General features: G+C 43.4%; 2 protein-coding genes across 7 annotated transcripts in view; one reads left to right on the forward strand and one right to left on the reverse strand.

The window, feature by feature from the left end:
• The window catches only part of col4a4 (collagen, type IV, alpha 4), a 60,835-nt gene extending 50,986 nt beyond the window's left edge, over positions 1–9,849 (forward strand). Inside the window, exons 45-47 of the mRNA XM_080889666.1 lie at positions 131–316; positions 2,783–3,066; positions 3,302–9,849. Of these exons, the coding sequence (XP_080745792.1) occupies positions 131–316; positions 2,783–3,066; positions 3,302–3,535 (704 nt within the window). The 3' untranslated portion in view covers positions 3,536–9,849. The remainder of the gene's footprint in view (positions 1–130; positions 317–2,782; positions 3,067–3,301) is intronic.
• A 925-nt stretch (positions 9,850–10,774) lies between these two features.
• The window catches only part of exoc3l2b (exocyst complex component 3-like 2b), a 37,841-nt gene continuing 32,223 nt past the window's right edge, over positions 10,775–16,392 (reverse strand). For all 6 annotated transcript variants that reach the window (XM_080889670.1, XM_080889669.1, XM_080889671.1 and 3 more), the window contains exons 11-15: positions 15,580–15,715; positions 13,739–13,861; positions 13,509–13,664; positions 13,147–13,268; positions 10,775–12,784 (exon numbers count right to left, since the gene is read on the reverse strand). In XM_080889670.1, coding sequence (XP_080745796.1) covers positions 12,496–12,784; positions 13,147–13,268; positions 13,509–13,664; positions 13,739–13,861; positions 15,580–15,715 — 826 coding nt within the window. In that variant the 3' untranslated portion in view covers positions 10,775–12,495. The remainder of the gene's footprint in view (positions 12,785–13,146; positions 13,269–13,508; positions 13,665–13,738; positions 13,862–15,579; positions 15,716–16,392) is intronic.

Here is a 16,392-nt window from a genome sequence, read left to right on the forward strand (position 1 = left end):
CAAATCTGCTTTGACTGCCAACAACACCACAGAGCTGTTGTAGCTTCTAGATAGGCTCAACTAAGCAAAAGCCAAAGTGTGGACACGGGCGTTTGTAACATCACTTACTGTTATGGTCTTTGGGTCGTAGGTAACCGTGGTCCAGAAGGTGAAAAGGGTTCTCACGGACCAACCAAAGAACTGAACTTGGGCTTGTTGGTGATGCACAGTCAAAGTGCAAACACTCCCAGGTGTCCAGGCAACATGAACACCCTGTGGGAAGGATTCAGTCTGCTGTATCTGGAAGGCCAGGAGCGGGCACACACTCAGGACTTGGGTAAGTACATATTTATAAATCCCACAGCAAACTCTTATTCCAGAACCGCTCAGTGCAGGATGTTCCCAGGCGTTACTTTCTTGTGACTCACCTTTGGCCCAGTAAACAGTTTCTCCTCAAACATCTCATTAGACCAGGATAAGGGAATGAACACCAGCTTAACTTTATCGAGGCCATTTGAACCAAATATGTTGCATTAGTTTGGAATTAATTTGTTTCTAGGATCACATTGGTTTATTAAGATTTAAAAATAAGTGTGAAACAACTTCCAAAAAAAGAGTTTAAGTGGGTGTTTTGTTGTCACATGTTGGGACATCAACATCTCCTTCGTCGGGCAGAAAGATAGTGCAGAGCTTTCTCCTCTAAGTTTTGTCCTTTAGTTTGTTCTTGAAGATCACGTGTTTCGAGGTCTAATGGGATATATAGAATTACAAAGCTATAGCTTTACATGCCTAACATCTATATCATCCACACACACTTTAACCACATGCTAACAAATCCCATGCTAACTCATGTTATAGATATCGTTAGCTAAGAATTCCAGTAATTCCACTTATCTACACTGTGATAATCTCCACAATAGATATACCTGCCAACAAACGGCTGAAAGTTTTGTGAAGGTCAAATGTCAACAACAGTCAGAGGTCTCCTTGTTCAGATCAACCACCATCTCCCAAAGATGTCTGTGGTCTCAGAGGTATACTGGATCTGCCCTGGGTCTCCTTCCCCTGAGGCTCTCTGAGGTTCCTATTCTTCATAATCTGCTTGTTAAAGCCAAGTCCACGACACTGATGTGGGATGGCTCAAAGAACCCCTCTGATCTATATCAGTTCTCCAGAATCTGAGGTTCAGCAATCGGCCAGAATCTCCTCTTGATTACCTTTTTTTTTTTTTTTTTTTCTTTCTCCTCTTGATTACCTGATAGCTGGACGCTCACAATCCGGTCGTTAAGTGATGACGTGACGAATCCTACTTCCGGGCCTAAAGTAGTCTGCGTTTCATATGGCTTTTGTGTTGTTAACATGTTTAGTGTTTTGTATTTTCTTCTATTTGATCTCAAAAAGCTCCTAAAACAGTCAGTGATCACTGTTGACCTCCCTCGGCTTTTATTACCGCTAATCATTTATTTAAGCTCAGTTTTTAAAACCTTAGGATGTAACTACAGCCCAGCCCATGCAGCAGTATATGAATGACTAACCTCGTATTGTGGATGGATTATCTCAGTTGTTCTCCTGGCTGAAGTTTGGTCCTTTTACAGCATCCTGCCATGCGATTACATTTGTTCCTGACCACCGAGAACACTCACGTTAACTTTTATCCAGTGGAAAAAAAGTTAGCTTGTTTATATTATGCTAACATAGCTGTGTCGCTAGCGGTCACGTAGCACATCATTATATAGCAGCTAGCCCAACTTCAGTAACCCTACAAACGTCACTGCTGTTTAGTTTTCTGTCTTCATTTATGCTGGAAGTGATAACAGTGTCATGATACGTTGTGTGGCAGGCAGGAGAAGGACCCAAGATGCAGACTCACAGACACGGGGATAAACTCAAAAACACAGCTTTAATGCTGGCAAAAAGTGGAACACAAAAACAGTACTAAACTAAACTGGGAAAGCTAAACATAAAGTAAACCAGGAACCACGGGGAGAATAACACACAACATGAGGGAGAACGCGACGCCGAACAGAGGGAGACGCAGACAGAAATACACAGAGGGTTAACGAGGAAAGTGGGAACACACGGGGAACACAGCTGACACAGATAACCATAACGGGACAGGGCGGGGTGAACATAACACTGACGGGAGACGGGCAGAGTCAAACAGGAAGTACACAGAGGTTCAGACAGGAGGAGAGAGCACGGGGAGAACACAGACATAACAGGCTGGGGAAAACATGGAATAAAACACGAAAGGGGACAAGGGCTCATGAATACATAGAGGGGCACACAGGGGGTGAGAGTTACAAAGGGAAAGCACACAGGGAACAACATAACAGGGCAACTCAGGAAACAGAACCTAAACAGGGAACTGAATACAAAAATACAAGAAAACTAAGAATACTGGGCCAACACGGCCCAGGACCATGACAAACAGAGCTGTACGTTTGAATTTGTTTCCAAAACCCCGCAGCCAGGACATGCTATATTGTATTTAGATAGAAGCTAGCGAGCTAACTCCCTGCTAACTTCTAACTCCGTTAAATGTCATAAATTCCGTTTTCATGGATGCCTGGATGTTAAACTCAGTTGTTACACCTGGTAGAGCAGAACGCTGATCATTTTATTAAAGATGAAAGACTTTAGACAGTTTTTCAACTCAGTAATGCCATAGTGATGTTTGATATATGGACCTGCAGCGGAGTTTAGGCCCAGACACGGCTAGTGACGTCAGACTGAACGACCGGATTTGTTTCTCTGCTGGATGTGTTTGGGAATAATTGAAATGTGTTGCGTGTATTTCCAGGTCAGCCGGGGTCGTGCATGCGTGTCTTTTCCACCTTGCCCTTCGCTCCATGTAACAAGCGTACCTGCTCTTACGCCAGTCGTAATGATAAATCCTATTGGCTAACGACGATGGAGCCTGTCCCACGTGAACACGTGAGTGGACCCAGCATCCAAAACTACATCAGCCGCTGTGTGGTGTGTGAAGCCCCATCCCTTCCCATCGCAGTGCACAGCCAGTCCAGACAGTCTGTGGAGTGTCCCGAAAACTGGACAGAACTGTGGGACGGATACTCCTTTGTCATGGTGAGTACTGCAGTGGTGCCAGATTATTAAACTACGTTGCTACTGCTGTTACTGGTGCTACTGTGTAGACTAAAACCTAAGTCTAAGCTACATTAAACTTTACTTATGTAAACCAGAGTTAAACTCTTAAACTTCGCTGAAATTTAGGCTAAACTTACCAGTCGTAATAATACAACAATCATCTGAAATGTGAGCTCTGTGCAGATGATGATGTAATTTCCCATGTGTCTAATAGCATACAGGCGCAGGTGATGAAGGTGGCGGCCAGCCTCTGACATCATCAGGTAGCTGTCTGAAAGCATACAAGGCCCAGCCGTTCGTGGAGTGTCAGGGGCCTCGTGGAACCTGCCACTTCTTCGCCAACATGTACAGTTTCTGGCTGACCACCCTGACCGACCCGGCGATGCTGACCAATGACCAAGAGCAGAGGAGGAGCATTGCAAAGTGCAAAGTCTGCATGAGGCTGTGAGCGGGAGGGCTGCCACCTCCACCTGTGTGAGACAGAGAAGAGATGCTTCATCTCCACATCTTTCTCAAGGAAATTGAGAGGACGCATCACTTCCTCCAACTTTACGAGGCAGGAGGGAGCGAGTGAGGATGTGCTTCGGCTCCATCGAAGTGGCAGGACTAGTGTGTTTGTCTCTGTGAGGAGAGACCGTCGTCTTACAGTCAGTCAGCTGCTCGGCTGATAATCAATCAGTCCTGATCTGCATCAGCTCAGCACTCGCATCATTACATTCATCAGTAGGTGGGTTATTAATGAAACTACTTTAACATAAATAAATTTGCCTAAATACTCCAAAAAATACTTTAAAAACATGACTTCACAGGAAAGCGCCGCACATTGTGGTTCGGATGCCCTTCCTGACACGTGCGCCTCTTTCATCTGTCACTCGAATTTGGAAACTGTAAATATTCATATTTGTAAAAACGGCAGTGACGGACATTCAGGCTACTTGCGTCAGCTCGTGAGGTTAGTGAGTCCTTCTCCGTGCAGATGACAAACAGACTTTCTTTTGGATAAAATAGTCTCATAATATACTTAACATCCAATCTGCAGCACATAGCTGTGTTTTACAGCAGGTCACTTTCCGAGGTTCGTGCTTGGAATGATGTGTTTTTATTCCGGTGTGTAACAGGGTTGGGTACGCAGCCTATTATCCAGTTTTTATATGATATCACATGTGATTTAGTTTCCTTTAATTAATTCAGAGGTGGCTTTATCTGCAGCTCCGTGTGTGTTCTTGGGCTCCGCGAGAGTAACTTTGTATGAAAGACAGTTCAAATAATCCTTTTCTATCTCACATGTACTGTAAACGAGCTGTTTTAGCTGCTTGAAATATTATAAATATAAGTGACTGATATTAATATTTAATGTACATAGCTAACAGTCTAAGAGCCTCTAAAACTTTTCATGTTTTCTTTTTTATTGTCTTTTCTGTGGTTGTTACAGTTCAGCATTACTCAGGGATGGAAGTAACCAATTAACCGAAACAATCTAGTCTTTCTGTAATAATTCTTTTTGAGTCATTTTAGGTGTTTGCCATAAATATAATTAAAAACAAAAAAACAAAAAATTCCTGTGAACTACAGGCTGGGAAATGACAGCGAATCAGAATGAGCCACATTTCTATCCCAAGTGTTTGTAAAAGTCAGACTGCAGCTCTGCCTGATTTTGTGCAGCGCTAAGCGAAGCTTCAGCTGCCACAGTAACATGATTATAATACTAATACACACACAGATACAAAGAAACACAGTCAGGGGGAAACGGAGCGAATGAAAAAGCCATGTGCTGTTGCTTACACTCTATCTCAGCAAGTTTGACAGAGAAATGAACGTAGTCGGGGGTTAAGGTGGAATTCAGCAGGGGGCTGTAGAGCTGTCGGCTCTGTGAGCAGGTTTTGTGTGCAGACTGTGATCAGCTGTAACTAAGATTGAGGAAGTGATTCCTCTGCTCTTATCTTCAACACGACATAGAGCAGTTAAAGAAACTCTGCTCCTACAGAGATGATTATCTCATTCATGGTGCTTGACTCGCTGGTATAACTCTGATTTAGAAGATCATCGTTTAGCCTGGAAAAATTATTTTGTGCTTTATAAGAAAGCCCTCCATAGAGCTTGAACATCTTACTATTCATCACTGATTGAAGAAAATAAGAACAACTCTATGTTTGCTGTTATGGTCTACAGGCCTTTTAGGGTCACAGCTTTAAACCTTTACTCAAAAAGCATCTCTAGACCCAGCAGTCTTAGCTAATTATAGGCCAATCTCCAACCTTCCTTTCATATCAAACATCCTTGAAAGAGTAGTTGTCAAACAGCTAACAGATCATCTGCAGAGGCTTATTTGAAGAGTTTCAGTCAGGTTTCAGAGCTCAGCACAGCACAGAAACAGCTTTAGTGAAGGTTACAAATGATCTTCTTATGGCCTCTGACAGTGGACTCATCTCTGTGCTTGTCCTGCTAGACCTCAGTGCAACGTTCGATACTGTCGACCATAATATCCTATTAGAGCGATTAGAACATGCTGTAGGTGTTACAGGTACTGTGCTGCAGTGGTTTGTATCATATCTATCTAATAGACTCCAGTTTGTGCATGTAAATGGAGAGTCCTCTTCACACACTGAGGTTAATTATGGAGTTCCACAGGGTTCAGTGCTAGGACCAATTCTGTTTACATTATACATGCTTCCCTTAGGCAGCATCATTAGAAGACATAGCATACATTTACACTGCTATGCAGATGACACCCAGCTCTATCTGTCCATGAAGCCAGATAACACACACCAATGAGTTAAACTGCAGGAATGTCTTAAAGACATAAAGACCTGGATGGCCGCTAACTTTCTGCTTCTTAATTCAGATAAAACTGAGGTTATTGTACTCGGCCCTGAAAACCTTAGAAATATGGTATCTAAGCAGATTCTTACTCTGGATGGCATTACCTTGGCCTCCAGTAACACTGTGAGGAACCTTGGAGTCATTTTTGACCAGGACATGTCCTTCAACGCACATATTAAACAAATATGTAAGACTGCTTTCTTCCATTTGTGCAACATCTCTAAAGTTAGAAATATCCTGTATATATCTGTCATCCCATGTCTATATAAATAAAGCTGAACTGAATTAAATTTGATGGATTTATTTTTGTTTTTTTGCTTGCTGTAGAAAGATTGCTGAGACGTTTACTGATCACAAAGAATACCTTCACGTATTTGTAGTTTTAAAGCCACAATAATTTAAATGTTTCACTTTCATAGAGCAGACTTTAGAGCATCCTGTTTCACATGGAAGCAAACAGAGCTGGACTAGAACCCAAGGAAATGGAAAGATGGTTGGAGTCAATTTCAGTAGGTTCTGTGCGTTCTTGAGGAATTAGACTACGCGTCAAAAGAATAATATGTTGGTAAACAGATTTTTAATAGTCCTAATAATTAGTTTTTAATACTCATTTAACAATTCATCATCACGACTGGTTACCAATCTATATGTTCATAAAAAAGATATAAACCCCACTTCTTTTGATTTTCACATATTCATTCCTAGGGCTGCAGCTATATGATGATAATAATAAACATTGCTCATTAAAAAAACTAAAGTTTAACTGCATACAACATCTGTCAAAAACCCCAAAACAACTTTTGGTTGTAATTATGTGCCATATTAAAATTTGTTATAAAGAAAAAATCTTCTTAAATGCAAAAATATATAAATAATCTCAAGTCCAGTCAAAGTAAAATAAATAAAGACATATGCAATCTAAACCAAGGCATAAAGAAATCTGCTCTGTCTCGTTGGACGGCTGTAGGAAGCAAAAAGAGCTCGGACAGTGTTAGAAAGCTTGCATGAGGTAGAGCTGGTGTGAGTCTATGTTTGTGAGTGAATGACACTGATGTGGTGGTGAATGTGTTGGCTGCACTGAAGAAAAGCATCCTGAAGTTTGTGCTGCTGAAAACAAGACGTTGGCGTAGACGTTAATTAATATTAATTATGATTTCCTGTCCAACCCCTTGGCTCAGAGTTTTACTGGTCCATACAGGGCCTGGACTGGCATGATCCAGGTGGCTGTGATCACTGTGGTCTATAATCAGAATCTATATTTCTAGGTTTTAATCAGGTCGGTCCACCAGGAAAGTGCCCGGTGGGCCAGATCAGCAGTCCAGCCCTGCACACACATTTTTATTTACTTGTGAAAAAGCTGTTATTTGTATAATTTTAATATTAATGCATTTAATGAATATAATGTTTTATTTTCACTTTAAACCTGAAAAAAGTTGCAAAGCCTTGAAGTTAATATGGTCTGGTACACCCCGCGCCCCCCCTTTGACTCACCCCTGTTTGCTGCAGGTACCTTCAGTGTGAAACAGGCGGTGTGGTTTAAATATGTATCAGTTAAAAAGAAATCGTTGGTGTGTGTCGAAGCTAAAGTTTGTTTTCTTCACGTCAGACTTTCCTGATCAGTGCTTCGTGTTATCGGTGTTTTTAAACTGAGGCCTATATGGGCATCATATTTCAAAGACTTAACTCGGTGAATCGTTGCAGTACTCGTAATCGTTCCTGTTACTTCCTGTTACTTCCAGCATCCCGATGTTACATTCTGCGTTTCTTTTACGTGCGTCATCCGTACCTGAAGTTTGGATCTGCGACAGAATTTTGTTTGAAACGTTACTAAATTTGGAATGAAGTCCCAATCTAAGCAAAAACTGGAACCGTCTGTAAAGCCACGTGACCTTGTTTTTGGGATGAGAGTCTTTGAAGTGGTCTCAGATGCTCTGAGCTCCTCTACATGTCATCATCCTCTTTATGAGCCTTCATCCACCTACTGAACACCAATGTCCACCACACAAACATGTTCAACCCCACTTTGATCTGTAACAGTTTGTCCCTCCTCTATTGTAAATTTGATTGAAACAGGTTTCATGTATTTATTATAATTCTATTATTGCAAAAACAAAATAAAGCATCAGGATCTAAGTTACAGAGTTAATATGCTGCGTTGCTGTTGCGTCAGGGCTGATGGTACATCCTGTAACAGCTGACTGGCCAGGATGACGTTCTCTCCTCATCAGAGACCAATGACAAACAAACAACTTTAGCCCCGCCTCCAGCCCCGCCTCCAGCCCCTCCACAGCCCGGTCAGGACTGCCTGGAAACCCTTTTCGTCGGTCTGCTGAGAGACATTATGACTGAGCTTGTAATCACTCTGATTGGTCAGCTGCGAGGCAGTGACTCCATGTCATTGGTCAGTCAGTATTTTATAAATAAGTAGAGGAAGAATAGTGTGAGAAGCTGTGAATATATCTGAGAATAAACCTTGAAACGTGTCTTTGGAGCTTCTCCATCATCTCCATGTTTGTTAATCATGTGTTTGAGTTTTCAGCTCGTGGCTCATTTAAACACTAAAGATGTGTCACACTGCCAGACTGAACCAGGACCGGCAGCCCGGGTCAGCATACCCGAGATCTCTTTTCCTCATCGTCTTTGTTTGAGCTTTAGCTTCATTCAAGCTAAGAGGTTAGACGAAGGTGGTCATCAGCTCAATACGTGCACCAATCAGAAACCAGGACAGACGACTGGCAGCAGAGCGGCTGATTTTCCAACAAACGCAAAAATGTTGTATAAGAAAAGTATGAACAAGTTCTCCACACAACACGAGCTGAAAGCTACATAGTGAATGTGATAGATGGAGATCAGCACCATCATTCAAACAGCAAACACTAAATATATATATTAAATAGTTTTATTACTCATCTGGAAGACAAAGCTTTGGTAATAAAGTTTCTCCTGCAACATGTTTCTTAGTGTTTCAAAGACAAAGACGTTAAGCTGTCTTTACAAAGTAGACCGCTCGTCTTTTCCCCTGCACACTGAGCTCTGAGGGATCTCTGGGATGCTCTAATTTCTTCTCGAGCATGCTCTGCTGCACAACTTACCATCATGATGTACCTGAATAAGAAGTAAAGCACCTTTGTATCCCTCAAACACAGGCTTAAGCCTCTGTAAGCCTTGAATGGTGCTCCTGGCACAGGCCTGGGAAAGGCTTGTGTTGTTTTTATGTTGCACATTCGTCCCGTGATGCTGGTTTTTAATCAGTGGTTAGCATTTCTTTGTGTTACTGATAAATGCCTTGATGAGAATTAAACCAAAAATGACTGTCATGCATTTATATTTACTTCGTTTTTGGTCAAATCTACAGTGGAGACTTTCTAACTTGGGTTCGGTTTCTTTGTTTGGGTCGTTGGTCTGGCTCAGTGTTTTCTTCGTGATGATTTGTAAATATGTTTGAATGTCACAGTTTTATATTTTTACTGTAAACCTCATCAGAGTATTTATTTAGCTTGAAATTAATGTTGACGCTATTTGATGCTAAAATCATACAGATTTTTATTTCATTTTGTAAACCCTGACACCCTGAAGCCCCGCCCACATTCTCCACCAAAGTTAAATGCCAAAGATCACGTGACTCATTTCAGCCACAGCTGACCTCCTTCATTAAACTGTTAAAGGTCGACGTTTTCGCGTCACGTTTTCTTTTTAGGCGAATCGTTATTTCAGAGATAAAACTCACTGTAATGTTTGAGTCATTTAAATCTGGACCAAAGCCAAGATTTAACTACAGTTCCCATGAGTCTTTGCGAGGATGAAGAGGCGGGGCAGTCACCGTGTCTTGATTATGTTCTTATGGTATTAAAATCTGTCGCTGGTATTTTTATTCTCTGTAGACTGAAACGCCTCACTAACACTTGTGACATATTTTACTCTATGTGGATGGACAACGCTTCAATAAACTGCATCGAACTTTCACCCCGTCTTTGTTTTACTGTCAGACATCAGAAAGGAGGCTGGTATTCAAAATACTCTCAGGTTTGTATACTAGAGCTTTGTGGACTTTATAAAACGTCATCGTGCTCTGAATCTCATCGATCACTGTTTCTCTAGAGAACTAGAGTTATTATAGTAACCAAGGTGCTCTGTCTCACATATTGTTTTTTACTGTAACTTATACACGTTCTGTAACTTTGACGGTTATGTGCTGTGTATGGTCCAATGACAGCAATAACATCATTATTCCATAGTGAATTGGTCAGCAGAAATAAAGCGGTCGCAGGCAGCCTGGATTCAAAGTAAATCCAAACTAAGCTGTACGAGCAGCTGAATCATCACCGATGTTTTTCATAGGCCTGCAGAGAGTCCAGTAAAAACATTTCCAAAAGATGAGAGCAGATTCGCTCTGAGCACATGTGACAGATGTGAAAGGGTCTGGAAAAGCCATGGAGAACAGTACCTGGTTTGGTAGTGGGTCAGTGAAGGTTGTGGGATGCACAAACCTCCCCAGGCTGGGAAACCTCACTGACTATCGTCAGGCATTGGTATAAAACCCTTGGGCCCACTGTCAGACCCCACACTGGTACAGTCATCGGCCCGGCCCGGCCTCATCTGTATTATTGTAGGCTCTTTACCTTAAGGCACCTTGAGGCAAATGTTGTTGGGATTAATCCAGAACAGAACCTCTGGGTTCTGCCATGTTTGTCCAGTAACAGACTGCCATTCAGATTCAGATCAGGGGAGGTGGTGTGAACAATGATGTCACCAGATGGAGCACTCAGATGCTCCATCTGAGGACTCCATCTGGTCCCAAGGTGCTCCAGATGGAGTGGCTCCCTCAAAAGATGCCCCGTCTCTCTTTCTTTGAAATGAAACAGCAGTGAATGATCTGATCGGTTTTATTGTTATTTAAACTGATCTCTGTACAGAAAGATTCATTACATACATCCACATTTACAAGAGCAGAAGAGAAAAGCGGTTCTAATCTAAAACGTATCTCAGCTGAGAAATGGGAATGCAATAAAAGAGGAGATGAACAGTTATGGAACGATGGACTTCCTGCTGTAAAGACCAAAACGCTGCAATGGAAGGAAGAGTACAACAATTAATATATGAAAGGTTTAGCCCCTAAGAGTTCACCAGAGTGAGCCCTCTGATTTCCCCACATCTTAACATGAATCAAATAAAGAATAAGACACAATATAAACGTCATCACACCACAAAGCTTTGACTCGAATCACTGCTTTAAATACAGTCAGCGCGACAGAGACTCAGATCATCGTCTAGTACCTGTGATTCAAACTCTCTTTCGTCATGTGCAACAAAACTAAGATGCTCATGTCGGGAATGTTCTCCATGTTCTGGGGTTTGGACCCAGGCTCATATTTCTAACAAGGTCCCAGCCCATCCACATTCAGTCTGAGCTGCTGCTTCCAGTCTGTGCAGAAAGTAACGGGACACCTCAGCAGTCCTGATGGTCCGAACTGAACCTTCCTGTCCACACAGACCCGGCTTCCCCACCTCTGTGTTCCTGCAGGAAACCGTGAAAAACAGCCAATCAAAGAAATAATTTCCTGTCCTAACTCAGTCACTGGGTCATCATCAAATGCAGACATCCAATCCACCGCCTCGTTTTCAGTCCAGTTTCTCCTCAGCTCGCCATCATCCCTCCTCATCCAGCAGCGATTTCTGTTCAGGCTTCCTCTCAGCAGGATCCCTCAAAGGTAAAAAGTAAATAAGTCAAAGCGATTTAAAAGCTGATCTCACAGTAGAGTCCATAATCTTCCTCCCTTTGCTTCTTAAACACAAGAGAATAGAAACTTTGATTTCTGATGGTCTAAATCAGTCCCAGTGGCACAGCTGTGAGGCCACGTGGTAAAAATGCTGCGACACGTTCGTATTTTAAATCCTGTCGGTGTCTGCGTCTACATCGTAGTCAAAGGAGCTTGCAAAGAAAAGCGTCTGGACTTCTTTAAGTTGCTTGAAGACGTTTCACCTCTCATCCGAGAAGCTTCTTCAGTTCTAAGGTCAAATGGTGGAGAGTCCCAGATATAAACCTAGTGGGAGTTTCCCCCCACAGAGGGACAAAAGGACCCCCTGATGATCCTCTAATCGCCTGAGCCAAGGTGGGAAACTGGGCGTGGGTCCCAATCAGCCAGAGTTTCGGGTGTGTTCATTGTGAAACCTGGCCCCACCTTATCATGTGATGTCCTGAGGTCAGATGGCCCAGGATGTGAGTGGGCGTTAAGGCGTCTGGGAAGGATCTCAAAACTGGATTATAGATGGCAGAGAGTTGGTGTCGTAAACCCCGCCTCTGTTCAAAGATGGTCGCTCACAGTGGACATAGATGCTTCTTTCACTCCTCTTTCAAACCATCTGTCCTCTCTGTCCAAAATGTGAACATTGGCATCCTCGAAAGAGTGTCCTTTATCCTTAAGATGCAGATGGACTGCTGAGTCTTGTCCTGTGGAGGTGGCTCTTCTATGTTGTGCCATGCGCTTTGCAAGCTCCTTTGACTACGATGACATCCTCACACTGAGATTTGGAAAACGTTATGACTAAACTGTGTTAATAAAGTCATAAAAGCCACTGAAGCAGGACTCTTCAGAGAGCATCGTCGGGGTTTTCCTGGACCGGCGTTCGGGTTTTGCGTCTGCGGGGTCGCAGCGTGGTGAAGCAGGAAGAGGCAGTGAGGGCGATGCGGCTCAAGCCGACGTTTAGGCAGTGGACCTCAGAGGTGACTGGCACCTCAGCGAAGAGGGCGCGGTCCCGGGAGAGCGTCGCCGGGCCGCTGTCGCTGGTCTCGATGTCTTTGACGATGTTGAGGATCTCCTGACGCTCTGCCTGCCGAGTCATCCCTCTGATGTTCAAAATGGCTGACACGTGCTTCTTCCTGGAGGAGAGAGAAGGAGGAGTGAAGAAGAGGCGTGTTTCTGTGTTTGATGTGGTCCATGTTTAGAAAGTACATGTTCCTGAAGCTGCAGGATTATCTTAAGACTTAGAGAAATTGTATAAAATCACCATTTTTGTCTTTCATTTTCTAGGAAGGTTTCCATGTGGGCTTTTTAAAAGTGAGTCCAGCATCCAGCCAGAGTCCTTAGTATTTATAACAATTAACAGTTTCAATTTTATGAGCACCAAGGATCTGTAAGCTGTCAGTAAGAATCAGAAGAACAGGAAGAAAAAGAACAGAGTAGGTATAACAAGACCAAGAAGCAGAAGAAGATTTCCAGCATTTGGCCAAGGCGATGTTACCTGATGTCTGGAAACTCTCGGACCAGAACGCCGACCTCCATCTGGATGGAGGGGAGGTCCTCCAGCTGGATGATCTCAGAGATGTGACACAGAGCGCTGTCCAGCCAACCGGAGGACGACTCCTAACAGACGGACGGAGGTGTAAAAAACGTTTGTGAAGAGTCAAAGAAGAGGAAGACCCCGTTAGGTTGCGTTGTTAGGTTTGGGTTCATTTGACTTTTTCTGCTTTTAGCTGACGACGTAACTGAAACGTCGATCTATTCCTCAAAAACTAAAACTAAAATCCACTAAAAGCTCAGATCGGAGCCCCTCCAGATTCTGCACAGTTTTTTAGCCGGTGACCTCTGACCTCCAGAACTCACCAGGTCTTTGAAGAGGACTTTGATCTGGTTGCCTTCATCTCTAAGCCGACCAGCCATCCTCTTCCTCATCTTCATGGAGGTGCAGATGATTCTGCCTCTCATGACTGAGCGGAGGTACTCCGTCACCACTCGACGGTGGATCTCCGACACCAGCAGCTGGGAGAGAGGTGGAGAACATGAGCAGCAGCTCCAGCATCAGCCGTCCACTTACTTGTTTTGGATGTGTGTACCTGATACGGAGGACTGTCCATCTTGCTGTATTTCTTGAACGCCTCTTTGATGAGAGCCTCGATCTGCTCATACGGCTCTGTGTTGGTCAGCCACTTCCTCTTCACCAGGCGCTCGAAAAACGGCTGAACGAAGACACAAAGTGGGGAGAAGTGCAGATGAGAGGAGCCCTGCAGCGTTTCCAGGTCAGCTAAGTTTCATAGCAGATGTTTTCTCTCTTGCTGCATAAGTTAGCATTAATACCAAATGCATTTACACAGGGACGCATCTTTGTACAGCACTAAACTATTAATAACCTAAAAAAAAGAAACTTGCAATTTGTTGCAAGAATAATCCAAAATATGTGAAGTTTAAAAACCAAACTGAACTAAAAAGCTTCATCAAAACTGCCTCAGTGCAAAACAGAGACGGCAGACGGTAAACTCAGCGTGCTTCTGTCCCATAGGGGGCGCTCTCAAGATTTTTTCCATTCGTGACCCTTAGGAACTTCACAGCACTATGAACCACTTTATGGCATCCGCAATTTTGGTTTGGGGCATGAAGTGAGCAGCAGCCTCCTGATAGCATTCCCTCAACCACCACAACCAGCTGCTTCTGCTCCACACGTGGAAGTAGAGCAGGGCGATATGAGCAAAATATTTATCACGATATACATTTCAAAATATATGTAACTGACGATATAATTGACACTAGACAAAATACTTTACAACTCCACAACTTTATTAGTGCAACAAAAAAAACATCATTGTATTTTCACTGAAACAAGCAGCTGTTTTTTATCTGCATTAAAGTTATATAAACATTTAACAGTGCAAATGCAAACTCCTCGCTGACAGTTTAACCAAAAGGCATTTCCAGTGGAAACTGGCCGACATGTCCTCAGCATAACCATGTAGAATATCCACAAAACTTAAAAACAGGTTATACACACACAGTACGGTAATATTATGTTGAAGCACAGCACGTATCACTCCGCGAGGCTCCGCCTACGATGCCGTAACGCTCCGACAATCCATCAACCGGTGCGGCTTCGTAGCTCAGCAAAGTCGTACTGAAACATCTGACAGATTTTCGAGCGCCGTGCACATAAAATCGTTTCCAGGTCAGTAAACACAACCAGAGTTCATACATAAGGCACACGGGATTATAAGGGGCTCTGTCGACTTTCAGAAAAATCAAAGGATTGATTTTAAGTGCGCCGTATTTTCCAAACAACACGGTAATAACGACGGCCCGCTAGCATGCGCTACCAAAAATAGTGCTTTGTTGTGTATCTGACGGACGAAAGCTAATCCAGTTCCACACCAGTGAAGCTGCAGCATTTTTACAAACCAGTTCAGGTTCATGTTTCATTCAACGATCTGCTTTCACTCTTCTCGTTCTCCGTCGCCGCCATGATTTTTCTGCCATGTGCGTATGAAAACAAAGGCACTGCGCATTTTACCCATATTCTATCACGGTATTTCCTTTTCTTATCGTTGCCCAACAATATACCGGTATCACTGTGAACGGTATGATATGGCCCAGCCCTACGTGGAAGCTTCTGCTGGGGTTTAACTCCTAACATCTAACCATCCTGGCTCGATGGCGCTCGTTTCCAGTCAGCAGAACGCTAACGCTTTATAGGCAAACTATGACACAAGTGTTTTATTACAGCTCTGACTCTTAATTGAAGCTTTTAAAAACTCAAATACAATGTGAGGTTTTTGTCTGGACGAAGGTGCAAATTATTATTTATGTGGCTGCATTTGGTCTATTCATCAAGGACCATCTCAGAGTGGCCGGGTTTCTGCGTTCTGTGTGTGTGTGTGTGTGTGTGTGTGTGTGTGTGCGTGCGTGTTACCCTGATGTGCAGGTAGAGCCGGTCAGACAGCACTTTCACTCCCTGCTGGATGATGTGATCCAGAGACTTGTTGGCTCGACGTAGAGAGTCCTCGCTAACTGACGGATCACACTGAGCGCAGCGCTGCACGAAACCTCTGCATGCACACGCAAAGACATATAAATTAATTCAGTTTAATTCAATTCAAATGTATTCATTTTGCACCAAATCACAACAACACTCATCTCAGGGTGCTTTCTTTTGTAAGGTCAAGAAACAATAATACACAAAACTCCAACGATCAGACGGCCCCCTATGAACAAGTGCTCTGGCAACAGTGGGAAGGAAAAACTCCCTTTTAAAAGGAAGAAACCTCCGGCAGAGCCAGGCTCAGGGAGGCGGGGGGGTCACTGGAACATAAAACCTGCACATAGCGAATCAGCAGGCCTTTCATTGTTTGGCTTTGTAGTGTGCGACCCAGCCGGTCGGTCCAGTCATCATCTGCTTGTGTTTGTATTTCACCCTCATTAACTCGCTCTCTCACTTGCAGATTGGCTGCTAAAGTTTCGCCACACAAATAAAAGCCCAGAGATGGTGGAGCATGGTGGGGCAGACCCCAACAAGCTCACCGTCTTTATCTTTCACAGCTTTGTTTTGTAAGTGTAGGTCGAGTCCGGCGTCACCAGCAGTCCTGTTTGTACTATTTTCCTTTGTGAGCAACTCTATTTTCATTATTAAAAGCTGGTTGAACTGCCTCAGCATTGGGACACTGTGTTAGGTTCCTTTGAGCTGGAAATTTAGGCTCCAAATGTTGGTTTAGCGTCCTTGAAAGGG

Source organism: Rhamphochromis sp. 'chilingali', assembly GCF_963969265.1.
Source record: "Rhamphochromis sp. 'chilingali' genome assembly, chromosome: 8".
In the NCBI taxonomy this organism is placed as follows: Eukaryota; Metazoa; Chordata; class Actinopteri; order Cichliformes; family Cichlidae; genus Rhamphochromis; species Rhamphochromis sp. 'chilingali'.